Source organism: Ochotona princeps, chromosome 21, assembly GCF_030435755.1.
Source record: "Ochotona princeps isolate mOchPri1 chromosome 21, mOchPri1.hap1, whole genome shotgun sequence".
NCBI classification, from domain to species: Eukaryota; Metazoa; Chordata; class Mammalia; order Lagomorpha; family Ochotonidae; genus Ochotona; species Ochotona princeps.
Window position 1 is genome coordinate 32,300,609 of NC_080852.1, and position 27,663 is coordinate 32,328,271.

The following is a 27,663-nucleotide window of genomic DNA, read 5'->3' on the forward strand; positions in this document are numbered from 1 at the left end:
CAAAGCTCTCCGGGGTTCTCCAGGGCCGATGTCATCTCACAGATTGTAATCACTCCATTGTGAGTACCTACCAACATTTTTCTCTTGAAAGCTGCTTGTTCCAATTGAAACTTTACTGTGTACAAATTAGTGGTATCATCCTTAGCCATGCTCTGCCATTCGGGCATTTCCAATGAGCAGACCACGGTCATAAGGCTGAAATGATGTTCAGAATTACAGGCACAAGTGACCCTCATGGTCACCGCCCTCTCCTGATGCCAGAAGACCTAGACATGGCACTTCCTGTGTCCACAAAGCTTTTCTCCGTATGCTAATCATTACACACCAATGTGCCTGGACTCACTGTGTCTGAAGGATCGGTTAGGGAAAGTGAATCCCACTCTATGTGATCTGTGTTCAGACTACAGAATTTCCCCTCCCCACCCAAGCTCTATATTTTCAGGATCAACGTGAAGCCATATCTTGTCTTTTGTTGTTCAGATGGAGAGAACATGAGGGCATAGGCGAGCTGGCTGCTCAGCCTGAAAACCTCCCACGCCTCTCCCCCAAGCTCTGGAGGATCAGCACCGCCAGCAGGAATCTCACTTCCGGTAAGGACAGGACAGCAATAGCAGCGTCTGTAATGCAACTCCTGGAGGGCGGGACTCTCTCTACCTTATACGGATCCTGGCCTACTTATCTTCCTTAAGACTTTGCAGCATTGATGATGAGAGCACCTTCTACCAGAGCAAACTCAGAGCTGAACTTTGCCATCCCTTCAGTGGCAAACATGGTTAAATTCTCACTCTTCTTGTTAAAAACACCTGCCACTCAAGCGGCATGGTACCTGAGGGTTTCTCCCTCACACTCCTTGGCTCCTGTATTTCACAGCATCTTTGCACACAGCACAGACACCTGTGTGGGGTGACGGTGCCTTCCTGGCTGTGCCAGCCACTTCATCTTGGTGCTCTCCAGGGTTTCCCAGCTGGGATTGGTTTGCGAGGTACAGCAGGCAGGTTGTGCTACTATAAGGCCTTAGGTGGGCTAATGGACAGGGCCCCCGGTGCAGTGAGAAACAGGGCAAGTTTCTTTGAAAATCCACAGGTCTACCTAATAGGCTAGGTGGGGTTGCCACTGCCCTGAGGGAAAAGGGGCAAAGTGCTGGTTTCTCCTCTGAGTTTCCAGTTCCACTGGGAGAAGGCAAGGAGTCAGTGACCCCACTGGTCACCATGAGAACAGAAGGCAACAATCACGCCCTTCTGAAGGCTCTTGTTCTGAGCAAACTAGACAAAATTACCCATTCTGGCCTCTGATGAGTTTGTTTCCCATCCTCTAATGGCTTGTGGCTTGTTAGTTGCTCTCCCCCTTTCTTTTTTCTATTTCTCTCGAAAGCTGAGTTTAAAACCTCACCGGTTGTTGGGTTTTTCTCTCTTAAAGATCCCTCCCATGCCCCGACTATTGTGGCAGGAGGTTTCTGTCTTTAATAAACCTTGAATTGCTCCCTGATCTGTCCGCAGGGACATCTCCTTTCATGTAAGACAAGAACCAAGGTCGCAGCCTCCTTCTGTGCTCTGGGGACAGCATGGCCCAATCCCAAGCCAACAAGCACAGAACAGAACAGCTCTTCTCCCCCGACCCCCAACAAATCCGTCGTGTCCAAGTTCATGTCCACACAAACACACACACACACACACACACACACACAGTGACCATAGTGAGGCCCAGGGTTTCCTGATGGAGAGACTGACCCCTAGAAGCAAACCAGAGTTTGCTGGTTCACGCACAAGAGGCCACACCTCCAGCACACCCATGTCCTCTCCACTCCTGTGCTGTGGTGTGCACAATCCCGCTCATGCTGGACATCAGAGAGTAGATGCACCAATCTTCCATCCTTCACCTGCACCTGTCCACCCTTAAGGTCACAGGTACCCGAGCTTGCCCTGCGGTCTCAGGACTTTCCCCTCCCAGTTACCCCCTCACATTTTCTCCTGACCACTGGTGCAGGTGCACATCCCTGTCAAGGGTCGGGGGGCCCGTCTGATGATGTCATTTACCACGAGAGCGTCCACTGCTCTGGTGACAGCAGGTGCTTCCTTGTTCCCCCTGATGAATGGGTCTGAACTGTGCCCTGTTTCTCCTGAGGTGCTGCTGCTTTCATTACCTGCTCCCACCCAAAAGGCTCAGGTGCTGTTTTTTCTTTTTAAAGATTTATTTTATTTTTATTGCAAAGTCAGATATACAGAGAGGAGGACAGACAGAGAGGAAGATCTTCCATCTGATGGTTCACTCCCCAAGTGGCCACAATGGCCGGAGCTGAGCCAATCTGAAGCCGGGAGCCAGGAGGTTCCTCCGGGTCCCCGACATGGGTGCAGGGTTCCAAGCCTTTGGGCTGACCTCGACTGCTTTCCCAGGCCACAGGCAGGGAGCTGGATGGGAAGCAGGGCTGCCGGGATTAGAACTGGTGCCCATATGGGACCCCGGGCGTGCAAGGTGAGGACTTTAACCACTACGCTGTTACGCTGGGCCCTCAGGTGTTGTTTTGATCTTTTTCCTCTGTGTATGTTTCACCTGCCAAACTTGCCCACTTAGCCTTCCTTCCTGCTATCTGAGACAGCCTCCCCAAACGTGACCTTCATCAGGAACCCATGGGGTTGACATTGTATACGAGATGTCAAGCTGCTGGAGGGTGTGACTCCAGCACACAGGTACTGCAGGACCCGCAAGTTGTGTTGCGGCTCCGTCATGCCCACAAGCCAAGTCAAGGGGGGAAGGTCTCCTTGTCCCTCCTGCTGACGGCACAGAGCTCCTGTCCTGCTCCCCGGCCTCCTGGCCCGTGTCAGGTAGTTCCTGTGCACGCATGACAGGGTGTAGCTGAGACAGGGCTCATCCAGAAGACTTTTAGCTTGTTTACTTTCAGGGTTCATCATCAGCAGAGTGTTGCTGTGAAAATGACGCATCAGCCTGGAACTACTCTGCAGCAATCATAGATGCCTCGTGCATCAGAATTACTTACAACATTTATGTGCGTGTGAGCTGCACACACAACACATGTCTTACTGACAAGCAGCAGGTGTGGTCCAGCCCCTGGACACTGCTGACAACCAGAGATACCACTCTCCTGCCACGTGTGGAAGAAGGGCTAGCAGCCTCTCATGACCACATCAGACTAAGTCACTTTCCTCCATCCACACTTGCAGGAGGAGATGAACGCTTCCCACTCCTGGCCTAGAATTATACCTTCTGCCTACAGATGTTCCAGGGGCTTTAAAGCAGCGACCCACTGGTGCCATTCTTTCCTGGATATCACTGGGAATGCATGGCCTGTGGTCTTTTCAAGGATGATTACCCACTGTTTCTCTTGGACTTCTTATGGCAGCAAACCCGTGTCCACCACCCACACCGGGGGAAAAGTCGCATCCCTCTGCCTGAGCAGCAGCTGGAGAAGAGTTGAACTTGCCCTCATGCCGCTAAGGACGTTTCATTTTAAAACAATCCCTATGTCCAGCATTTCCTGCAGGTGCCCAGCTCCGTTCTGAAGAGGAGACTGGCAGCTCAGGTCACAACCCTGTAGCATTTCTGTTTCTCCAGCATCTTATAAGACATATTCCTGCGGGTTAAAGAGACACAATAGGATCTAGCTTTAATTCCAGTTCATCCCAGACAGTATTCGTTTTTTGGCTCAGAACTGGAAACACTTGATGTTGTAAAGCATCTCAACTCCCTGAGGCCTTCACAGAAGTAAAAAAGAGTGTTTAGCAGGAAACATTCCACCAGAATTAGCAACCCATTTTCTGGTTTAATTTTTTTTTGGGGGGGGAGGGAGGATTTTTCAGGGCTCTTCCGACTGCAGAAATATTGCTGCTGATCTGAAGCAATCCCTTCGGGCAGGGGTTGGTTGCATGCTCGGGCCTGAAACCCTAAAATGGAATGACCTTTAGGCTATTTTAATTGCAGTCATTTTTACCACCCTGACTCCACAGACATGAACAGAGAAAGAGCTGGGAGTGTGCTCCCACGAGCCCCACTACCTGGCCTCTGCTCACACAGGCGCCTTCTTCCGACAAGGAGGGAAAACAGTAGGTTAGAGGGGTGCAATCTGGGGGAACTCAGAGCCAAGTCTAAAATCGCAAAATCACACTATGAATGGAAGTTGCTAAAACATGCCCTTACGTTGGTAATAGTGTCTATGCTCTCTCGTTTAGGGAGGCACACAGCTGACCAGTCACTACAAGAACTGCATGAAGTCTCCTGTTCACATCACTCTAGTGGCTGACATCTCTACAGCCATCAATATGTGCTGGAATTGCGCCTGTGGTCGGTATGTATCTATCACTTGCTTCTATACACACAGTAGCTCTAAGAACGAGGCCACATGACTGACCATCTTTCACAGGGGACCTGACCAGAGCTCAGCCTTGTGGATGGCTCAGTCACACGTGTCGTCAATGTGATTCTGGCGACATCAACTTCAGCAAGCTGACTTCAGTCTGCACTTGGCGAACATTTGCCTGTAATACATGAACAAGTTTGGTCTGGCAAGAAATGAAGCAGAGTAAGGATAGAAAAGTGCCACACTGGACATGTCTGTCACACAATCTCTGTGTGGGAGTTCTTATCGCCACTCTATGCCACCTGCCAAATTCCAGGTCCTTAGTCACTGCGCGGCCTGATCATGTGCAGGGCTCTTCATCAGGTGACACAGGCCAAACCCAGTAAGACAGGGTTCTTGACTCAAACTGAACAATGAGGCAATAATAATAATAACGACAACAAATACTTCCTGTGCTTAATGGCCATTTCCAGTAGGCAGACAAGCTGCATGCGAGGCAGTCCAGCAGTGGCTCTGGTAACCAGCCAAGGTCTGAAGGTTCTGGGACAGTGAGGAGGGGCAGGGCTTCCAGAGGGCGGGAGGTGGAGCCAAGTCAAAAAGCAGAAGAACACATATGGGGATGGAGCTCCACCCAGTGACAACAGTTGTGCTGGTTAAGACTGCCCAAGTAGTCAGTTGGTGAGAAGGTACTATTCTGGCTTTCCCCCATCTCCTGATGGATGCTTCCCTGCTCCCATCAAAAATGAATGTAAACAGCAAACTGTATAATAACACTGACCTCAGAAATATCTTTCTCTCTGAAGTTAGCATTGGGATCTCAGCCAACGCCTTCCTCCTTCTCTTCCACATCCTCACATTCTTTTTCCAACACAGACCCAGGCCCACAGACCTGCCCATTGGCTTCTTGGCCCTTACCCACCTGGTGATGCTGTTGTTCGGAGGGTTCATGGCCACAGACATGTTTGGGTCCTGGGGCATCTGGGATGACATCACATGTAAAGCAGTTGTCTACGTGTACCGGGTGCTGCGGGGCCTCTCACTGTGTATCACCTGCCTGCTCAGTGTCCTCCAGGCCATCACCCTCAGCCCCAGGAGCTCCTGGTTGGCTAAGTTCAAACAGACACCCTCCTGTCACAGCCTGGGTTCTCTCCTTCTCCTGTGGGTCTTCTATATGGCTGTCAGCAGTCACCACATATACACCATCATGGCCACCCCCAATGGGACCTCAGACAGTCTCTTGTACGTCACTGAATCCTGCTCCTCTTCAGGTCAGTCCTTCAGTCAGCTATTGGTTGCACTGGTGCCCATCAGGGACTGCCCCCTCATAGGGTTCATGGTGCTGTCCAGTGGCTACATGGTGACCCTATTGTGCAGGCACAAGAAGCAGTCCCAACACCTTCACAGCACCAGCCTTTCTCCACAAGCCTCCCCTGAGCTGAGGGCCACGCGCACCATCCTGCTGCTCATGGGATTTTTCATGCTCCTGTCCACATTGGACTATGTCATCTCCACCTTCAGATTTATGTCGAACCATGACCCAACTATGTACTGCATCCAGATTTTTGTGGCCAATGGCTATGCCATCATCAGTCCCTTTGTGTTCCTCAGTGCAGAAAAGCGTATAGTTCCCTTTTGGAAGTTCATGTCAGGGAGGACAGCTAATGAGTAATAGTTCGGTGACAGAAATGTCTCTCCATGAGCCACTGCACCAGCTTCAGAAAACGTGCTCCCTGAGTCCCATGAGAATACAGCTACACTTTTCCCCCAAAACTGCTTCCTGTCCTGGACATGTATGGGAAACACCTCATAGGTCATGGAACCACCTGCTTCTTTGAGTTTCTTGTTTCTGGGTGGTTCTGAAGGGGCACATGTGAGGTGTCATGGCCTTGTCATGGCCTGGGTAGCATGCGACAGCTTACAAATTTTCAGTATGTCAATAATGCCTTTTGCCTAACTAGTAGGGTAAACTAGCCATAAACTCACTACCCTGTGACCCAGGAATTCTACTCTGTGCATATATAACAACAGCATTAGATGCAGGAACTCTAACAGAAAGTGGCCCATCCACACAACGCGCGGGTGTCCAGCCTTGAGCAGGAAGAGCATTCTGGCACCTGTTGCCCCAGTTAAAATGCCATGCGGGATTCACCATCCCATGATGTGGTGCCTGGATTCAAGTTCGAACTGGGATTCAGAATCTAACTTCCTGCTGATGAGCATCCTTGCAGACAATGGATAACGGCTCAAACACTTGAACCCTTCCCCCCCACACAGGATACCCAAATTTAGACCAAGGATCCCATCTCAGTCCTGCCAGCTGTGGGCATTTGGGGAAAGAACCATCAGATGGAAGATGGTTCTCTCTCTGCATTTTAAAATAATTATTTTAAAAGCAAAATACTACAGAAAAGGGACAACTTACATTTAAGGAAACTCCATAAAACTAATGGCAGATTTCTCAGCAGAAACCTTATATGCCAGGAGGGAAGAATTTGGCACATTCCAAATTCTGAAGGAAAACAAAAACAAAAATATTACAAAAACCCATCCTTTTAGATGAAAGAGAGATAGACTCTGCATAAGTAAAAAATGGAAGGAATTCCTCAACATTAGACCAGCCTTCCAAAAAGGATGCTCAAGAGAGTCCTACATAGAGCCAGCATGATGGCTCAACTGGCTAATCCTCCAGCTGCAAGTGCCAGGATCCCATGTGGGCACAGGTTTGTGTCCTGCTGCTGCACTTCCCATCCAGCTCTCTGCTTGTGGCACTGGGAAGGCAGTGAAAGATGGCTCATACCTTGGGACTCTACACCCACATGGGGGATCTGAAGTTGGCTCCTGGTTCCCAATTAGCTCTGCCCTGTCAGTATCCAAAAACAACATGAGATTGGCATAAAAATACTGACAAACAGATCTGTAGAATAGAATGGAGAACCCAGGACTAAATCCATGTATGTACAGGCAATGGCTGTTTTGACAAAGGCAGCAACAACACACACTGGGAAGAAAAAAATCCCCAAACGAAGCTGCCAAAAGTGGATTTTCTCAGGCAGATGAAGACACTTCTGTCCCCCCTTCTCATGATACAGCAAACTTCACTCAGGGGTCAGGCTGAAGTGTAAGACCTGAAACTTGGAAGCCACTCAACTGCAGGGGAGACGCCTCTGAGCATTAGCACGGGTCAGGAACTCTTGGACCTCCCCAAACAAAAACTGGCAAATGGGATTACATCAAACTAAAGATCTACTCAAAGAAAACAATCAACACAGTTAAGATACAGCCTACAGGAGGGAAGAATATTTTTCGAACTATTCATTTGATGGGAGATTAGTGTGCAGAACAGAGAAGGGACTCCAACAACTCAATAACCAAAATAATAGTTCAATTAAACAGTGAGCAAATGACCCTCACAAGCATTTCTCAAAAGAGCCTATGCAAATGGCTAAGAAGCATATGCAAATATTCTCTTCACCAATCATCAGGAAAATGCAAATCAGGAGCACAACATGTCAGCTTCCCTGCCCAGTTAGGACGCATGGCATCAAAAGACACAGAAGAAACGCTGGCCGGGGTAGAGGGAGGGGCCATTCTGCCAAACTATCTCAAGGCTCGTCAGAAAAAAGCAAGAACACGGTGACCGTTGGCTCCAATAACCCCACTGCTGGCTGGAGGAACTGGCACTGACCTAGCACAGCAGGACTGTCCTCAGCAGCCAGCGGCTCTGAGCTGACCGCCACACACTGTATCCATACGCGTCACTTGTGGCTCTCTCACTGCATTTGCCACGTGTCAACTAACAGGAAAAACATGCTCATTTAGAAAAACCAACATAATTGGCCAAAACTTGGTCGATCAGTCGGTTGGACAACTCAACTAGCTCCTGGATTACAGCTCCTTTTGTTAATTGGCAACAGTCGCCTGAGACCAGCCAAAGCTCAGCGACTACAATCCGACTCCATGCTGGCCCTCTGGCTGGACCCAGTGCAGGTGCCCAGCCTGAGCCCAGGCCTCCTGCGCCTAGAGTCCCACAGCTCTCTGGTCTGAGTTCTCATCCTGCCCAGCCCGGCCTTCTCACCTACCTGTTCTCTGGGTGTTGCACTCGGAAGTTCTCTGTTGATTCCAGCAGTGGCCAGCCTCTCCTGACGGCACTGCTGAGCCCAGCCACCTGCCTCCTCTCCCAGGTGTACGTGATAAAGTCCAGCAGCTTGGAGTTCGCCCTGTGCCAGGTGGAGGCCCAAGTAGGCCAGAGCCTGGAACTGCCCCTGAGTATTCATGGCCTGGTGCCCAGCAGGGCCAGCAAGATGGTCACCCTGAGTGACTGTGCCCACTTGGCCCTGACAGGTTCACTGCCAAGTGAACCTGTGCCCAGGATGGGAAGTGGGTCCAGGCCAGATTCCTAAGCAGAGGGCCCAGGGCAGGAGAAGAGCCTCAGCCTGGTGGAAGGTTGCCCCTTAGCAATAGTGCCTTGGTGTTGCAAGGTGGTGGGCCCAGCAGTGAGGAGATTCCACTCTGGGTTGCAGACAGAGAAACCTGAAGGGCTGGGAGCTGTGGAGTAGAAGTGAGACCTGGGCAGGCATTTGGATGGCATCAAAAGGGCAGAAGTGTCTGGGCCAGGGCCAGGAAGTGCCCAAGCCCATGGCGCCTGCCCGCCTGTGTGGTGGACCTGGGGTGGCAGGACTTTGCACCCAGTGTTAGGTAGAAGGCAGCCACTGAAGGTTTCTAAATAGAGCAGGGCCGTGGTCCCGGCCGCTTTGGGGAACTCAAGGGACACAGAGCTGTTAGGATTGCACTTGGGGCCAGCTGTGGAAGGAGGCAGCTCAGCTGGGGCTGGCTGAGCAGGCGGCATCAGGACCCCAGCTCAGGAAGCCCGGTGGGATGGAGGGAGCAGTGCTCTGCACAGACCCCACATCTGCGGTGGAGGGGAGACCACAGGGGCAGGACACACAGGACCTGGCTGCAGCTCCCAGCCCCCTCCTTCCCCAGGTCAGAGTGCACAGGGCAGGCTGGCTCACACCCTGAGGGAGGGTCTTACCAGGATCCCTCCCCCACAACAGCTGCTGCGCCACCTGGACTCCACTGGTTCCCTGCTGGACTTTGGTTTGGGAATTCCATTCCCACTTGGCTGCTGTTGGGAAAACGCCTTGGCTGAGGACACCACAGGCACCTCTCCACTGAGCCCCCCAGCTCCCCTGACCTGGGGACACGTGCTCACTGACGGAGAGCGGTGGTGCTTTTGCTCTGGATCATAACACCGCTCTCCTTGGCTGCTGGCAGCTCCCTATTTTCTGAGTGCCTACTCAGTGCTGTGCACTAGGGGTTCCCTGGCAGATGAGGGGTTGGACTGTGTCTCTCCCTCCACACTGTTCAGCACCAGTGACAAAGCAAGTTGGTACAGTCTGGGAGGGCTACTTGGAAGAGGCACTAACTCAGCTAGGACATGGGGGAAGTGGGGAAAATTGAAGCAGCAAGTGTGTGGGCTTCATAGGTGTGTGCATTTGCAGGATGGGGGGCATCACTAGCTGATGCTGAGCTGTGGGGAGCTGCGTGCAGGCTTGATTGCCAGAATGCATTGCTGTCAACTCTGTGCCCTGCTCTCCACGGAGACGTCGGGAGGCCGGGCTGACCAGCACATGACAGGATGAACATAGAATCCAAAAAGACTTCAAGTGGTCACAGGTGTGTGGGAAGGCAGAGTTTCAGCTTTTCTCCAAGTGCACATATTTTCATCATGGAATTTCTAGAATTAATGCAGCTCCTCTGGACAACACCAGAAAGGCCTTATGGGAAAGATGGAAAATACCAAGTGCTAGCCGAGTAGAGTGTCCCCAGCATGTGATGAGTGTCCTCATCACGGAGGAGGATGCGAGTGCCCTAGGGCAGAGAGCTGTCAGCCTCGGGAGCCGAACACACACACACACACACACACACACACACACACACACACACACAGTGGTCCTGCAGTCCTGCCCCAGGACGGCCCTGCAGACGTGGCTCTCAGCTCTTCTGGACAGCACTGGAGAGCAGGAGGGCCCTGGTGCCCTGGAGCTCAGCGCCCACCCTCCTGTGCCTCTCTGCTCCCCGCCCCCAGCAGCCATCATTCCCTTCCTGGCTTCCATGAAGTCAGCTCCCTGGATGAATCAGCCCCTCTTTCCATGCGATCCCTGACAGGCAACAACACAACAGTTCCACAGAATACACAGGCTTCCCAGAGGCACCTAGAACTGGCTCCATGCGCATAATTAGGATTTTTATTCATGGCAATCATTCACAAAGGCTGAAGGGAACATCCTTCAGGCCGCTGTGCTGGGAGGGACCCTCTCCTGAGGATACTCCTGCAGGAGGCTACCGGGGAGCCCCTTTTCCCTTGGGGGTCCCAGGGCCTGCCTCTGAGGTTGGTAGAATGCAACACACCCGCAGGAGGAACTCAACCAGCCTCCTGCCCACACTCCGGTGGGCTTGGCTCCCATCTCCGGCAGGGGCTGGTGTTCCAGCCTCCAGCCCTGGCTGCTCCCTTGGGACAGCTTCTTGCTCTGCCACTCCCTGGGGGTGGCCCCCTTCTGCCAAGTGGCCCTCAGGGCTCCTAGGGCTCAGGGCACAGGGGGCAGCCCCAGGGCCTGGTCCAGGGCTCAGAAGCTGCAGCTGGCCACACTGGGCAGGGTCAGGTATGGGGGCTCTGCTATAGGCCTGCAGCTTCCCCTCTTGGTTGCCCTGGGACAGTGGGGGCTGGGAGGAGGGGCGCAGGCTAACAGGGGTCTTCCCCTGGGGCTGGAGCACATGGGGGCTGCACACATCAATGCTGGCAGAGGAGAGTTCAGCCAGAGGTGTGGGCTTCACCCGGGGGTAGTCCTTCTGGGAGAGCAGTGTGGTGTACAAGGTGGCATCACAGTGGCTGCCAGACAGGGCCTCTTCTCCGTACCCTGGATCCAAGTCCAGGCCCGCCAGGTCTTCCTGGGTTTCAGGGTCCTGGGCAGAGCTCAGGGGTTCCACATCAGTTATTTCAGGCTCTTCTGCACCCCAGCCAAGCCACCAGTGGCCCCTGATTTCTTGCACTGTGGGCCTCTCATTGGGGTTCAAGCTCAGTAGTTTTCTCAAGAGTTCTTGAAGCGCGGAACTGATGTGGCCTGGAAGCAGGTACCGCCCACGCAGCACACAGGCCCCCAGCTCCTGCTGGTTCTTGCCATGAAAGGGCAGCGACCCCATCAGCATTGTGTACAGGATCACCCCTAGGCTCCAAACGTCAGCCTTGAAGCCATCGTAGCTTTTGTGCAGGAACATTTCCGGGGCACAGTACTGGGGTGTCCCGCAAAACGTGTCCAGCTGTTGGCCCTCAGTGATTCGGCAGCTGAGGCCGAAGTCAGCAAGCTTGATGTGCAGGTTGGCATCCAGCAGCAGGTTGCCCAGCTTCAGGTCCCTGTGCACCACACTGTGCCGGTGGCAGTAGTGCACGGCCGACAGGGTCTGGCAGAACAGGAAACAGGCCTCCTCCTCCCACAGGTGGCCGCGCTCCGCCACGTAGCGCCGGAGCTCCCCCCTGCTTGCATACTCCAGTACTAGGTACGAGCAGGCCGCCGAGTGCCTCACCTCCAGCAGCTGCAGGATGTTGGGGTGGCACATGTCCTTCATGATATCCACTTCGGCCAGCAGTCTCTGCAAGCTGGAGGTGTCCCCCGGGTCTCTACGGACAATCTTCACAGCCACTTCGGTCCCTGTGCCCAGGTGGCAAGCAAGCCTCACCTCGCTGAAGCTGCCATGGCCAATGAAGCCCAGGAACCTGTACCCGTCTAGGATATCCGCCTCCCTGGGGAAGCCAGAGGGCCCTTGCATTGTGGCCTCCACTAACCATAATGCACATTCATCAACGCCACCATGACACCTGCTGAAACAAACAAGGGTACTAAGGATGCTAAAACAGCTGATGTGCAACAGTAACTATGTTAACTACAAGAAGCAGTGAGACTTAGTGCCATCTGAATTATAAATATGAAGAAAACTGCAAAGAAGAAATGTGTAGTAACTGCACAAATAATACCAGTAAGTCTAACTGGGCTTCTTAAATGAAAAGCAAAAAATGATGTCAACTGCAAAGACAGACAAAATGGGGAACAAAAAACAGCAAAACACACACAGAGTTTTCTCTGATTTTGTGTGAAATCCCACCCCTTATGTATGCATCTCCCTGGCAGGAAACTTCCTTCAGGCAAAAGCATGAACTCAGCCCAAGTCCAAGGGGTCACCAAGACCAGTTTCCGGCCAGTGAGGACAACAACCCAGGCCACGTCGGGGCCTTTGGAGACTCTGGAGTCACTCCGCAGCCACTGCCGTGATGCCAGTGCAAGCGGGACAATCCCAGCAGTGGACAGGCCACAGGGCTTGTCTCTAGCACCTTCCAGGTATATAAAAACAAGGGCCTGCGAAGGGTTTTGCTCTTGTCGGTGGCAGAGACAGATATTTTAAAAGATTTATTTATTTTTTTATTGGAAAATCAGATTTACAAAGAGAAGGAGACAGACAAAAAAGATCTTCCATCCACTGGTTCATTCCCCAAATGGCCACTACTGCCAAAACTGAGGCAATGTGAAGGCAGGAGCCAGGAGCTTCTTCTGGGTCTCCTATGTGGATGCAGGGTCCCAAGGTTTTGGGCCATCTTGACTGCTTTCCCAGGCCACAAGCAGGGAGCTGGAAGGGAGCAGCCGGTATACAAACTGGCACCCATATGGGATCCCAGTGCATGCACGTTGAGGACTTTAGCCACTAGGCTACTCTACCAGGCCCCTGATATTTATGTTTTGAAAAATTAAAGATCATAGGATATTTCAATCATCTTTTTGTTTTTGACTTAAAAGTCTTCTAAAAATAAAACAACAAACCTTCCCTTTTGAAGGTCTAACCATGTCTACACTGGAGCTATCCATTCCATTTTCTTTGTCCTCTGAATGTTAGGTCTCAAAATGATGGCATAACCTCATGGCATCACGACGCTGCACTAAGACACTGACGGGTGCATCAGGGAGGTCTAAGAGGGCGTGTCTGTCATCATTACTTCCCCTAAATTCACCATTAGATTGCTCCTCGAGACCCGGGGGGCACCAGAAGGCAGTGGGTTGCTGCAGGGCTGTGTGAAAGGCCATGTAAGCGACTGAGAAATGTGTGTCTGAGTGGCTGTGGGCCACTGTGACACAGGCCCCTCCACTGGTCCTGGAGAAGGGACAGCTCGAGCTGCCGGCAGGTCTGATGTCTGAGAAGATCTGCTCCCTCCCCGCTTCTAGACTGCTGTCTTCTTCCCAGAGGGAAAGAAGGCCATGGAAAGGCTGGCTGCACGGTGGGGTCAGTGCAAGCCAGGTATAAGTGCTGGAAGCTGTGCTGTGCCCTTACAAATGTGCAAGGACGACATCTTATCCAAACCTCACAAGTGAAAACAACAACAACAACAACAACAACAAAACCAACTAGGGATCAAGGGCAAAACAGCTAAGTCACTGCCTGTGACACCAGCATCAGATCTGAGCACTTGGTTAAGCCCTGGATGCTCCATCTCTGATCCAGCTCCCTGCTAACACACTTAGGAAAGCAGAGCAATTGGCCCAAGCACTTGGGTCCCTTTCATCCACATGGGAGAGCCAGACGGAGTTCTGGGTTCCTGGCTTTCGCCTGGCTCAGCCCCAGCCACCGCAGCCATTTGAGGAGTAAACCGGCACACTGAAGATCAATCTCTCCAACCAGATCTTTCCAACAGATTTTCCAAAATGGCTCCCTCCTGTGGTAGAAGGGAGGAGCTCACTCTTTTAAGCCCTTTGAGAAAGTCATGCATCCAATCCAGCAAACTAGAACACTTATGATCCCATTAGCCTCTGACCTCCCCACCTCGTAATCTTTGGAACTGAATCAAGTTTCAGGGTGAAATCTGAAGGGACATGGGCATGCAAGCCATCGTACAGAGAAACCAAGGTCAGAGGTGTTTGACACCTGTTATCAGACCTGCAACAACTTCAACGCCTGATCCAGCAGCCCAACTTGCCCTACAGCCCCTTTAAGGACACCAGGTCATGCTTGTTAGCCAGGACAGAAGCTTGAGAGTGATAGTCTACTGTGTCCTCATCACGACCACATTAAACTTTCTCTTTCCTTTACCCTCAAACCGTATCAGCATTATGATTCAGCACCACGGACAGGGCCTGAGCTTTGGGGTTTCCAGGTTCTCCTGCTTCCTACTGCGAGAAGACAGCAGGATGGGAACAGCAAGTCCATTCTCGTCCAGTCCACTCTGTGTACAAGGAGCCATGGCAGGGCATGCACCACAGACACCCTCAGGACCAGCCTGCTCTCCACAGAGGAGAGCCTGAAATGCCAGAGAAGGCGGACGTCATCCCTACCACCACATTGCAGGCAGGTGGCAGGTTCTGACCTCTCTGCGTGGTGATTGCCAGGAACAGACCTGTCCCCATCTCTCCTTCCCAGAAAACAGTTTTCTTTGCAGCCTCACCACCATCAATGTCCACTGTGACTTTCCTGTTTCTCTGAACATCTTCAAGAAAGAGGAAGGCAGCTGACATTGGGACCCAGCATCAGGATTCCTACCTGGTTTGCCCCTCAAGGGTCTGGGCTCCAAATGTCCCCGAGGAAGAGGCCAGGGCTACTGTGAGCATCCTGCTATGCACAAGCAACCCCCCTGCAGCACTACCAGACCCCAGATGGCGTCAGTGTCGAGCCAGAGACCTCCTGTGCTCAGGTAGCAAAGTGACAGACGTGGTGGCACAATTCCACACCTGGATTAGTATCCAGTTCATGTCTCTAGATTTGCAAGAGGAAATGACAAAATGCTTATAGAGATAAAAGGCTGGAAACAGGCCAAATGTCCGACAACGGCTAAACAAAAAAAGCTGAAATAATTAACTCAAGAGCCTAAAGGAACAAGAACAAACTCAAAAGTGGTATAAGGGATGACATAATACAAATCAGAAATAAATACAATATAAATGTTAAGAATAATACAAGAGATCAATGAAAAGCTATTTTTTTTAAAAAAAAAAAGATGAAAGAAAAAATGGATAAACCATTAGCCAGACTAACCAAGAGAAAGAAGAGAGAACACTCAAATGAATAAGATAGGATCAACACTGTGGCTCAGCTGAATAAGCTGCCGCACACAATGCCGGCATTGCACATAGGAACCCTAGTTCAAGTCCAGGCTGCTCTGCTTCCAATCTAACATTTGTGACAACGAGCCTGGGAAGGCAGTGAAAGACACGCAAGCACTTGGGCTCCATCACCCTTTTAGGAAACCCAAATGGAACTCTCAGCTATTGGCTTAGGCCTGGTCCCGCCCTCGATGTTGTGGTCATTCGAGGAGTGAACCAATGCATGCAACTTCATTCTCTCTCTCTCCCTCTGTCACTGCCTCCCTCTCTCCTTTCCCATTTTTCAAATAAACACAATTTTTTAACTAGCAAAAATTAAACTGGAGCTAATAAGGGATAGCAGTTGATATTAATCTGAGACCAATCTGAGGAACACTGTCATCATTACAATGCTAAGTTTAATTCACAAACATCAAAATCTCTTCACATTCCTTTCAACAATACGTTTGTTCAGTGTATTATGTTTCTTCTAAAAAATTACTCCTAATTGTGTTACTTTTTGATGCTGCTGTAATCGAAAATTATCTCCAGTTTGGGGATTGTTAGTTGCTGTGGTTGGAATGTTCTCACCAAAACTCAAGTTGAAATTTAACCTTGGGACTGTCATTGTAGTGCACAGACACATCCTGAGAAGCCGATATCCCCTACTGGAGTGCTGATCCAAGTCCCAGCTACTCCACTTCCAATCTAGCTCCCTGTTAATGTGCTTGGGAAGACAGTGGAAGATTGCCCAATTATTTGGACCCCTGTACCCATGTGTGAGACCAGGATGGAGTTCTTGGCTCCTGGATTCATCCTAGCCCCACACTAGGTTGTTATAGCCATTTGGGAAGTGAAACAGCAGATGGATAATCTCTGTCTTCTTTCTCAACACAGAACACACACACACCCACGCACTCAGTGAACCTTCCCTGTCCCAAGACCCTTCTTTGTCCACTGTACAATGTCCACTTTATACAGCCCCCTAGGTCATACACGGCAAAACTTCATGAATGACCTTTACTTCCTTTTGTTCCTTTTCCCCTGCTTTGATCCATGAACAAGTTTTGTGAATCACAGAGCCCCAAAAATACACAGATGTGGCCCCATCCAGCCACCTTTATTCTGCTCCTCCCTACACAGGCCACCAAGTTACGCAAGACATCTCCAAGATTCCCATACCTGGAGTGGCAAGATCTACCAGATGTTCCTATATCACCCCCACTCCACATGATGTCCCCTAGTCTCCTTGGCCATTACTTTATGACAACTGAGTTCTGGGTACTGGAGTATGGAAGGAATTAGTGCACACTATCTCCAACAGCACACCCCCCTACCCCTATTCAGTCTTCTCACAGGGCAGAAGCAGGGGAACATGCTAAGGAAAACCCAAGTCCTTTCAGCCAGGCCCCAATATTTGCTGAGGCAGCTGTCCAGTGACCCCTCCCAACCATATCATGCTGTCCAGAGAACAAGAAACAAACGTTTAGACTTTGAGCAACTGAGACCACAAACCCTTGTGGCACCACAGCTGACCTGGACTCCACCCAGCACATATGTAAACCACACACAGAGATGGACAACTTGGGAGAGTCCTCTGTGGGTGTGGCTGGCACCGTGAACTTCAGCCTAAGCTGATGAAAAAATTTTTTTTCACCAGGATAAGAAATGCATATGTGTCAGCTACAAATGATAGCTAAACTGAACAGACAAGCCCTGCATGCCCTCCTGGCCATGCCGTGTCCTATCCTGTCACCAATGCCCCTTGCTCACTCCCTTCCCGGGGCTCACTGTCTCCATGGGCTTTGTCCAGGGTGCCACAGCCAGGCAGGCACCAGGTGGTGAACAAGTGATGCATTCCAGTCTTGGACAACTCTGCACAGTTGGACAATTTCCTCCCAGGGTGTCCACTCTTCATATGGACCAAGCTCACCTGGAGGTCACTGGGATCCCCAGGGATCTCCTCTCTGGTTCTCACTTTCTTCATCTTGTGCACAGCCAGCAGAGGAGCTGAAACCGGAGAGACCATTGCAACATGGTGGGGACAGAGGTATATGCACAAGTAGGGGGTAGGAAAGGGACACAGAACAAAGTGGTCACATTGGAAAGACTTAAAGTTGCCCTTAGGCAGCTGGCATGGTGGCTCAACAGGCCAATCCTCCACATGCAGCCAATGGGATCCCATATAGGTGCAGGTTCTTGTCCTGGCTACTCCACTTCCCATCCAGCTCCCTGCTTGTTGCCTGGGAAAGCAGTCGAGGACAGCCCAAAGCCTTGGGATTCTGCACCTGTGTGGGAGACCTGGAAGCAGCTCCTGGCACTTGGCTTTGAATCAACACAGCTCCAACTATTGTGGCCATTTGGAGAGTGACTAGTGGATGGAAGATCTTTCTGTCTCTCATTTTCTCTGTAAAATTTCCTTTCAAATTAAAAAAAAAAAAACCAAATCTTTAAAAAAAAAAAGCTGACCTTGGGGCAAATCCTACTGATTATGCAGGAGTCAGAGCCGAGGGTCCCATGTGCGCACCCGTGTAGGCAAAGAAGCCAGCTCTGGCTCTCAGGGCACGGTCAGCGTGGCAGGGACCAGGGGCCTGCGGACAGAGGAAGTGTTCAGGGCAGATCCCTGCTGTTTGGACTTGGATGTGAACCATGTGACTACAGAGGACATCTAGAGGGCCAGCGAGGCTGGAATGCAAGCCATGCAGCCCATCACAGGTGGGATACCCCAGGACACACCACAGGTGCCCAGAGCTACTCTGTGGATGGAGGACGCTCTTCCTCCTGCCCCCAGCACCACGGTTGTCACAGCTTCTCACACACACCGCCTCACACAAGCCTCACAGCACTGGCAGGTGGGCCTTACGAACATCCCATGACAGATGCAGAAGCTGAGGCTGAGATGTGGGAAAAGACAGTCTCCACAGGACACAGGGCCTGAGGGAAGCTCCTAGGCCCGGGATCCACCTTGGGCCAGAAGAACCTGGGAAAGCCCAACAAGACTCCCGGCCATTTGCCCTGCAAGCGTCTCGACCTAGAAAACACAGGTTTGACGTCTGCAACCGGCAGACCATGAAAAGTACACAGCCACCCAGCAGCTGCTTCTCTCCATCCTGGACCCCCACTCCAACACACTGTCTTTGTGGAACACGGGCCCTCACGGCTTGCCAGCTGAAACGGGGCCACACCCACTGCTTTATCTTGGAAGAAATTCTGTTTTGCAGCCCCTAAGATGGGGAGAAGCTCCCTCCCCCTTCTCACATATTTCAAAGCAAAGACATTTCACTGAGAAAACTGGGCAGGTAGTATATGATTTTTTGTTTGATACTAGCTTGGGGGGTAGAGATTCTTCTGACTGAATTCTTTTTTTTTTTTCTGACTGAATTCTTTTTTAGAATGTATTTATTTGAAAGACAGAAAGACAGTAAGAGAGGGAGCGCTACCTTCCAGCCACTGCATTGGTTCACTTTCCAAATGGGGCAGGCCAGGGCTGAGCCAGGTTCAAGTCACTAACCAAAAACTCTGTCCAGGTCTCCCATGTAGAAGTGGCAGGGATCCAAGCACTTGGGCCGTTTTCCACTGCTTTCCTCCATGCATTGGCACAAAGCTGGCTCTACCTCCATTCCTACAGAATATGGGAACCCCAGGCAGCAGCTTAACGTGCTGCACCACAACACCAGCCTTAAGAACTCTGCCTCTCACCTTATCAACATCTGAGCCTAGCAGAGAAGCTCATGTCTCCAAATGCAGCCATGTGTACCCGCTCCCTACACACCCCTGCCCTGGCAAGCATCTTGCAAATAAAGGTTGTAGGAAGATATGACGAATGAATGTGAACCATGTGGATAAAAGTGCGCCACTCTCTCACACAGGAGTATTTGTCAGTACTGAGACATGGTACAGTGTCATAGCACTCTCCCTTTTTTTCAGTATCTGGAAAGTTAATCTGGTGCCTAAATTCAAGGAGAGATGCACTTCAAACACACTTGTGTCCACACTTGTGCCCAGACACTAACAGCTCCAATATAAACCAACCCTACTGTTCAGTAGAGGCAGCTTGAAGAGGAGTTTTGGTGCCACCTGGTGTCCACCATGGAGCGCAGCACGTCTACGTACCTAGAGCGGGCTACCTACCGGGAAGGTCTGCAGCCAGGAGCGTCAGAAAATGTGGGAGAGACGCCACGGGACCAGCAGGTTAGGCCGGCTGCTGGAGGAGGCCCGAATCTCAGTCACTGACACGACGACAGGTGAGCTGTTAGAATATTCCAGAATTAGCCACACGAGGCATGGAGAGCAACGACAGGTGCCTAACGGGTCAGTCGTCCACTGCCCTCTGCTTACTGCCTGAGTTCCTGGGCTCTACCCTGGAAGCGCAGCCGCCTCCCGCGAGGAGGCCAGTGGGCGTCTAGACACACTAAGCTACCTAGAAGCTCACACTTCAAAAGGAAAAGGGGAGGTGTATTTCAGGGTATCTGATGACACGACATGATCATACCATCAGAGTCCAGATGATCCAAAACATCCCCTGCCCCCCATCCCCGCTCCGCGGAGCGCCCCCTTGGATGAGGGCACCGCTTTCAAGCCTGTGCCCGGCCGCACCTGACACACTAAGGCAGGCCCAGCTCCCAGACTCGGGATTCTCTCCCAGCCCAGGCCTCCAGAGAACCCTGCCCGCTGCCCAAGCCAGGCTTTGGGATCCCAGCGAGAGGAACCGCACGTGCTCGTGGTCCCGTGGCGAATCCCCCACCAAGGACCCGGTACCGCAGGTGCCGGTCACACCAAGGCTCCCCATTCCGACCCCAAACCCCCACGAGGCCACAGCGGAGGACGCAACGTCCAACCCACTTGCCAGTCGGAAAAAAAAAATCTATCTGTAACCTAATTCGTAATCCAGTCCTGGGACGCCATGGCGCCAGGTCACCCTCCACAGCCTTCATCTGACACACGGTAGTGGGGCTATCGCCAAATGGGATTCTCCTCAGAGGTTTCCTCTTGGGCTTGGGACCGAGGTCCTGCCCCCTCGGCCGGGCAGCTGTGAGAGGCCGAGGCCGTGGGCGACCCCGACAGGATCTCCACGGGGAGGGAGGGGTGATGCCTCCCCCAACGGTCACCGCCTGCCCTGCTCCCCACCCACCTTCGCACCCTCGTGGGCTCCACCCCCCACCCCGCATAGGAGGGGCCATGAGTAGTTGCATTGTTATAAAAATTCTAAATTGAGCATTTGAAAATGGTAAGTGTTTTTGAAAGAATTCACGCTGCAACCATGGAGAGGAGATGCGGTTTGCCAGCAGTTCAAGGGTCTGGATACCCTAGAATTAATATTAGAAAATACTGCGGCAAAGATCTTCCCAGGCACCTCTAGGCAGGGAGGGAGACAGGGGCAAAGGAAGGAAGAGTGGTATTAGAATGAGAATATTCTGCAGGAGCGAGTTTTAAGACTGGACACAGGGGCTAGCATTGTGGGTAGCCAGCTAATCCCTTGCCTGCAGTGCCAGCGTCCCATATGGGCTCCAGTTCATGTCCTAGTAGTTCCACTTCCAATCCAGCTCAGAATGGCCTGGGAAAGCAGTAGAGGATAGCTCAAGGCCTTGAGACCCTGCACCCTTGGTAGGGAGACTGGATGGAGGCTCAAGGCTCCAGGCTCCTGGCTTCGGATCGACTCAACTCCAGCCACTGTGGCCATCTGGGGAGTGAGTGAGCCAGCAGATGGAAGATCTTTGTCGCTGTCTCTCTTTTGCTCTATGAAACATACCTTTCCAATAAAAACAGGTATTTCTTAGGAAAAAAACCAGCTTATTTCCAGTTGAATTTAATGAAAGAACAAGAAATCCAAGTGGAACAGGAGCAGCTGTTGAATCTATTACTGAAGTGGATACTTCCTAGGGGTCCTCCCAGCCTGATGAAGAATACTGGGCGGTTAGAAACCTTCTTCCCCTCCACTTAGGTGCCATTTCCGTTGGTACATTTTATGATACTGAAGGCCACCCCCTGCCACCAGGGCTCAGTCCCCATGGAGCTGCACCCCAGGTTTCTTGCTTTCCCAGGTCCTGTTGGCACAGTCTCATTTGATAGCTGGGAATGTCAGGCAAGTCGGCCTCAGAACTGGGTTCTAACCACTCTTGGCCTGACTCCTGGAGGGCTGTTCAGGTGGGCTCTGGCAGCCGGACGGCTGGGGATGGCCATGCCCTCTGCCTGGACCTGACTCAGGGCCAAGGGCCTTGGAGCGTCAGGCTAGGGGCTGGAAAGGTCCCCTGAGCTGCCTGGCACTCCGCTTCCAGGATTTCCAGGAGGAATTAGCGGCCAGGCTCCTAGTCCTCCTGGCCTAGATTCTTCCAGAGGTTGGGGGCTGGGAATGGAAGATGTGGCAGTGAGGAAATCCTACTAGAAAAAAGTCCTGACCAGAGGTCTAAGCAGCAAGGGGGCTCCTTTCATTGGGGAGCAAATCTCCTCAGGTGGGTGGTCTGGACTGTGCTACCCCCATGTCCCAGGGACACACATGTTTCGCATTCCCCCACTCTTCTTGATGGCTGCCTGAGGCATGGAGAAAGAAGGGGGAAACCGGAGGGGCTAAGGGGGTTCCAGGTCCATCCCAGGGGCTTAGGACTTAGTCCCTGCAGCCCTGGCCACAGAGGCTGTTGGGAGATGTAGTTTTGAAGTGGATCAGAGAAGATGCTTTACCTTCAGGATAGCTGGCGTTGCACTGCACCCCAGCGGGCACCACTACACCCCCTCATTTAGAAACATGCTGTGACTGTGCCTAGTGGAGGGACCTGCAGTTGCCTGGCGTCTTTAAGATGCACTCGGCGCAAATCACCTGCTACCTCTTTAAGGCCCACGACAGCACTGGGAAGTGACCGATGTTACCCCCGTGCCATAGCCAAGCAAGAAGAAACACTGAGATGGGGATGACCCACCCCAGCAGCCACAACCACACAGCACAGAACCAACTCAGTGCCACGGTAGTCCAATCCAAAGCTCCAGCCACTAACAGTCACCCCACACTGTGGTCCCCACCCCCACTGCATCTCCCAGAAACTTTCCACACAAACAGTGCCCCAAGATCTACTCCCCGGGAGACTGATTTTAAGGCCCCAGCACCAGTGCACCTGCTTCATCTTATCTCATCCTACTACAACTGGACGTGGAAGTGTTTTCCTGTGTATTTAAAATCAGGGACAACAAGACTCAGAGAGGTAGACTCACTTTCCCCCCAAGTCCCATAGCAAGGCCACAGTGGAGCTGGGCTGTGCGTTCACATTTCCTTACCTTTCCCAAGGAGCTGTCCTTGGCCCCAGGCAAAGGCAGCCATGGGTCCTCCTTGCCGATCTCCAGGCCCAGTTGGCTGCACAAGCCTCCCAGGGCATGTGTATGCTCTCGGGGCAGGGTGCCAGGTGGCAGCCGGGTGATAACCAGGCTGGGCCACTCCAGGAAGTGGGGCGGAAGCCCAGCCCCTGAGGCACAGGTGGGGACACAGATTTTCCCCAGCACAACAGGCTGCTGGCTTCCGCCTCCCTCAGCTGAGCTCTGCCTGATTTGTCACTATCTGGTGCCTGGAGGGTTGCGGGCAAGGGCCCAGGCCAGCTCCCAGAGGAAGTCACAAGGCTAGGGTCATTGGCCTGACCCAGGAATGGTGATGGCCCCTGGGAGGAAGGGCTCAGCCCACAAGATGAGTCACCCAGGCCAGAGATTAACCCGGAGGAAGACCTTGTGGGGAATGGAGCTGTGATAAGCACCCTCCTCCCAAGGTGACCAGGAGCCCATAGGCAGCTGGCCAGTGACGAGCAAGGCCATGTGTAGCTGGGAGCACAGTCGGGCACCCCAGAACACCTGTGCGGAAGGTGATTTTGGCAGGGGATTCTCTGTGGCCTCCCAACACGAAGAAGGCATCTGTATCCATGTTTGGCCGGCATGGGAGTCAAGACCTTCGTGTCGCTGCCTGTTGGCTTCCTCAAAGCAGGAGGCAGACAGTGCTACCATCCTCCCTCCCTGCCCATCCGGGTGTTTTGTGGGTGGATGGGAAGTTTCCCGGATGACATGCTCAGGGTCTGGACTCCACACCGGGACTCAAGACTGATGCTTGCTTCTGGAGGTAGCCCTGGACTTGTCCAAACGCCTCACCATAGAAAGGGCAGGGGTGGGGTCCAGAGCCTGTCAGCTGGCAGCCAGCTTGACCAGTGTGTGTTCTAAATGCCCAGCATCATGCAGACTTGTTAGAAATGCACATCCCGGGCCTGGCGGCGTGGCCTAGTGGCTAAAGTCCTCGCCTTGAAAGCCCCGGGATCCCATATGGGCGCCGGTTCTAATCCCGGCAGCTCCACTTGCCATCCAGCTCCCTGCCTGTGGCCTGGGAAAGCAGTTGAAGACGGCCCAATGCACTGGGACACTGCACCCGTTTGGGAGACCCGGAAGAGGTTCCTGGTTCCCGACTTCGGATCGGCGCGCATTGGCCCGTTGCAGCTCACTTGGGGAGTGAATCATCGGACGGAAGATCTTCCTCTCTGTCTCTCCTCCTCTCTGTATACCTGACTTTGTAATAAAAATAAATAAATCTTAAAAAAAAAATAGCTCCCTCTGGCTGTAATTTGGAAGAGAGAGACTATTTATAGAAATGCACATCCCCAGGCCGCACCAGCAATGGGCTGATCTTCAGCTAGGGACTGAGTGACCCTCCGTTTAAAAGCCCCTCCTCTGGACACACACACACAATAGTGTTTAAAGCAGAGCACCCTTACCACTGTCAACCTCAGTTCCGGAGTGAAACCTCTGAACCTGTTAGCCCATCTGTGGGCTCACCAGCTGTCCAGAGTATACCTTCACAGTCGGCAGGGATATTTTGTTCCTCAAACTTGAGCAAGTACAGTCTCTTTAAAACAGGGGCTCCTCCCCAGGACACAAGTGGTGGCTTCCACAGGCACATCCAGAAGACCAGGTGGCAGGCACTGCCACTCTCAACCCACCATGCCCTAAGTGGCAGTGTGAAAGACCACCCTCGTCGCCACTACACATCTACCGTCGAAAGCAGTGAGCCCAGTGTGTGCAGACAATGCTGATTTGCCAGAAGCGAATTGTAGCTATCTGTAGCAATGCCAGCCACTACATGGGGCGGGGGAGGGGAGTGTCTTTAAATGCTGCCCCCCAGCATTGCCCTGTGTCAGGGAGGGAATCGGCCTCCTGTGCCTTTCATCCAGTCGGGTCCAGGGCTGCTTAGCTCTCCCTATGCTCAGTGCGGACCTCAACACATTGTTCACACAACATCACCCTTGGCTTTTGGCTCACGAACTGCAAGTCATGCGAGTGGTTTTAACTGGCAAGCTGGTGGCCATTAGCACAAACTCGAGCAGGGAAAACAATTTGAGCATAGCTCCCAGGGACAAAGTCATCATTCTGGTAGTTCAAAATACATGCCAATAAATGGCAGAAAAGTGGTAAAACCGCTCCCCCTGGAGTCCTCAGCCTACAGTAGTAAGCTATATACCTAGTAGGACTCAGTGAGAGCTACTAATGTAATTACTACAGCCTCTGGGAGCCACGCAGCCTCTCCTATCACCAGCAGGGGCGCCAAAGCACAACTCATTGATTAAATTGGCTGCAGAGACAAGCTCTTCCCTTCCCTTGGGCCAAGCAGAGGGAGCTAAATATTTGGAAGATTCTGGGTTGCCACAATACTGCTGAATTCAGACTTTCTGCAATGGGATGCACTGAGCCACGAAACAGTTATTTAGTCAAGCCCGCTCCTTGCAAGGACTGCATCGCATGCAGGTGTGCTGGTTTGAATCCTGGCTGCTCTGCTCCAGGGCCACCCTCCAGCTAAAGCATCCTGGGAGACAGCAGATGACGGCTCAAGTGCTTGGGCCCTCACCACCCACCAGGGAGGCTTGGATGGAGTTCCTGGCTTCTAGCCTCACCCTGGCTGTTGTGCATATCTGGAGGCAGGGAGTGAACTGCAGATAAAAGATTCTCTTTCTTTGTTATTAACTCTTGGCTTCTGATCTTACAACGAATCAGGTACAGCTCTCCTCCAGAGCCTCTTCCAGTCAGGAGAAGGATGCAATGATTTGGAAATGATGAGCCCCAAAGGAAGCTCAGTAAGTCTGGACCTCTGAAACAACACTAGATCATACAGCTTTTATGTGGCAGAGCTGGACCTTGGGCTTAACAGCCCAGGACCCACAGGAGCCCCGGAACAGATGCACTGAAATGCATGCTCCCCAAAGGGGGCTTTGGGGCCACGTGCCTGGGGCTGAACCCCTGCCCTGGTGCAGGCCAGGCACTCTCCCGTCCTCCCTGAGACCCAAGAATGGAGGAGCGAGGATGTGGTTAAGGGTCTAGCAGAGACAGCATAGATGGGGGCAGAGACGAGTGGGGTGGGAGGGATCTTGGAGGGTCAGACAGAGAGGGGAGGGAAAAAAACTCCACAGCAAGCTAGCAAGCAAGCAAGCAATGTCTGTGTACCTCCCACTGACACGCACTCCCCAGCACACCCACACAGGACCTGCCCTACACACCCCAACACAGCGGGAAGCAGTGGAGTGCAATGCCCTCTGGTACTTTACGTTCTGTTTCTGGTGGGCTCATGTGAGCAGCTATTCCGGGTTCAGGTGTGGGTGGGGTACCTTGGTGGGCTGAGAATGACCCAGAAGAAAAGTGCAGGCCAGAGCCCCCAAGACTCAGCAGCATTTGAAGACTCCATTGGGGCAAAGGAGTGACTGCAGGTCAGAAGTAATGGCTAAGTGTCAGCCGGGGGGGGGGGGGCAGGAAATTCATCCTGCAAAGAAGGAGAGGAGGGTTTGCAGGTGGGGTGGGGGAAGAGGGATCAGAGACAAGAACAGAGAAAGGCTCATTCGCATAACCTTAGCCCCCAAAAGGGTTCCATGGTCTGGCTCCAGATGCCCCTCACAGCCTCCCCTCTGCCACGCTGCTGGTATCAGGTCATTGGGTCACCAGCGCTCCACCAGTTCTCCACCTGGGCGTCCTCACTGCTTGGCAGTGCCAGCATGAACGCTGTAGCCAGCAAAAATCCAACCACATGGCTGTTCTCCCTCAGCCCTCCCCCCAAGCCTGGCAGTTCTTTCATTAGCACACCCAGAGGCCAGCAAGGAGTCCACCGAGGGAACCCGCCTGGCCACAGCAGCAGCGCAGAGTGTTCTGTGGCTGTGTGCTAAAAGCACCCCCAGCCACGCTGCCCAGCCCACGTGCACCCCAGCCCACACTGCCCAGCCCAAGCCACCTTCACCGAGACTTGACAGCCCTGGGGTCTCCACTCTGCCCGGCCCTCCTCCACTCCTCCAGCAGCTTCCACAGCGCAACCCAGGGGGCCTTGCAACACCCATTCCATATGAGTCAGCCTCTCCTGCACCTCTGCCTGTCTTCCCATCTGGCCTTCCGGGCTCAGCCTGGCCCTGATCCCTCCCTCCGGCCCCTTCCTCTGACCCCCAGAGACACCCTCTCCCGAGAGCACAGCTCACAGCCACCTCTGAACTCTTGCACCTGCTAGCCCACCTTCCCAGTAAGCTGCCCATCAGGCCTTAACTTCAGCGCTGCTCCCTCCCATCTAACTAGCCCTCTGCCGCCCTTGAGGTGGTTGGTCTCCTCTGGCAGGAACGGTGTCCCTCGCGGTATCTGCTCCCTTCCTGTCTCTTGCTATTCCAAGATTTTCTTGTTTTTGGTACCCAGAGTGCCTGGCACTGTGAGTGAATGGGTTTCCGGTGGCTTTCAGGAGAGGGGTGGTATGGGTGCGTGTGCATGCACGTGAGTGTGATTGACAGAAACAATGTCAGGAGCGGCCGGCCCTGGGGGGTGTGTCACTAGAACTGGGTACTCCGCTTACTCACTAACCGAGGACTTCGGAAAGACACTTTCGCCTCCAGAGCCTCCCTTTCTTGCGCTGAAATCTGAGTCTGACCCACGGACTGAGGCGTGCGTCAAAGGAAGGGGTAGGCCCCTCTGGTCAGCGAGGACTTGGAAAGCCTCTGTCCCGGTCCGACCCAGGGCGCGGGGCACGGACTGCACCACCCGCCGCGTCCGCCAGGTGTCGCGGTGAGCGCGCTCTGGGTCGCCAGGTGCACTCGGCACCCTCGGGCAGCCCGCGCGCGGCGCGGCTCGGTGTGGGGCAGCCACCTCAAGCCCAGCCCCGCCGGCCCTGGCCCTGGGAAGCCACACAAGCGACCACGTCTGGGTCCTCAGCTGCCGCCCCTCCCTCAGAGGAAGGACTGTGCTCAGCCAGTACCTCTGTACGCCAGCAGC

The 27,663-nt window shown here is 52.8% G+C and overlaps 2 protein-coding genes across 3 annotated transcripts; one reads left to right on the top strand and one right to left on the bottom strand.

Annotated features, from left to right (window-relative positions):
* The first annotated feature begins 5,051 nt into the window (after nucleotides 1-5,051).
* Nucleotides 5,052-5,978, top strand: LOC101522197 (vomeronasal type-1 receptor 94-like). Its single transcript, XM_004581703.2, has one exon. The coding sequence runs from the start codon at nucleotides 5,052-5,054 to the stop codon at nucleotides 5,976-5,978; it is 927 nt and encodes a 308-aa protein (XP_004581760.2).
* A 4,570-nt stretch (nucleotides 5,979-10,548) lies between these two features.
* Nucleotides 10,549-20,485, bottom strand: LOC131482892 (serine/threonine-protein kinase MARK2-like). Of its 2 annotated transcripts, none has more exons than XM_058678991.1 (4): nucleotides 20,299-20,485; nucleotides 19,555-19,672; nucleotides 17,357-17,433; nucleotides 10,549-12,182 (listed from the first exon to the last, which is right to left on the bottom strand). In XM_058678991.1, exon 4 carries the CDS (start codon nucleotides 12,131-12,133, stop codon nucleotides 10,652-10,654), a length of 1,482 nt encoding a protein of 493 aa, XP_058534974.1. In that variant the 5' UTR covers nucleotides 12,134-12,182; nucleotides 17,357-17,433; nucleotides 19,555-19,672; nucleotides 20,299-20,485; the 3' UTR covers nucleotides 10,549-10,651. The 2 variants fall into 2 exon arrangements, with proteins under 2 accessions (XP_058534974.1, XP_058534975.1); XM_058678992.1 differs by having other exon boundaries at nucleotides 10,549-12,185.
* Nucleotides 20,486-27,663: the final 7,178 nt, after the last annotated feature.

What these genes read in the sequence shown, in the direction of transcription:
- LOC101522197 (XM_004581703.2), top strand. Translation starts at nt 5,052, where the DNA reads ATGAATGTAAACAGCAAACTGTATAATAACACTGACCTCAGAAATATC.
- LOC131482892 (XM_058678991.1), bottom strand. Translation starts at nt 12,133, where the DNA reads ATGCAAGGGCCCTCTGGCTTCCCCAGGGAGGCGGATATCCTAGACGGG.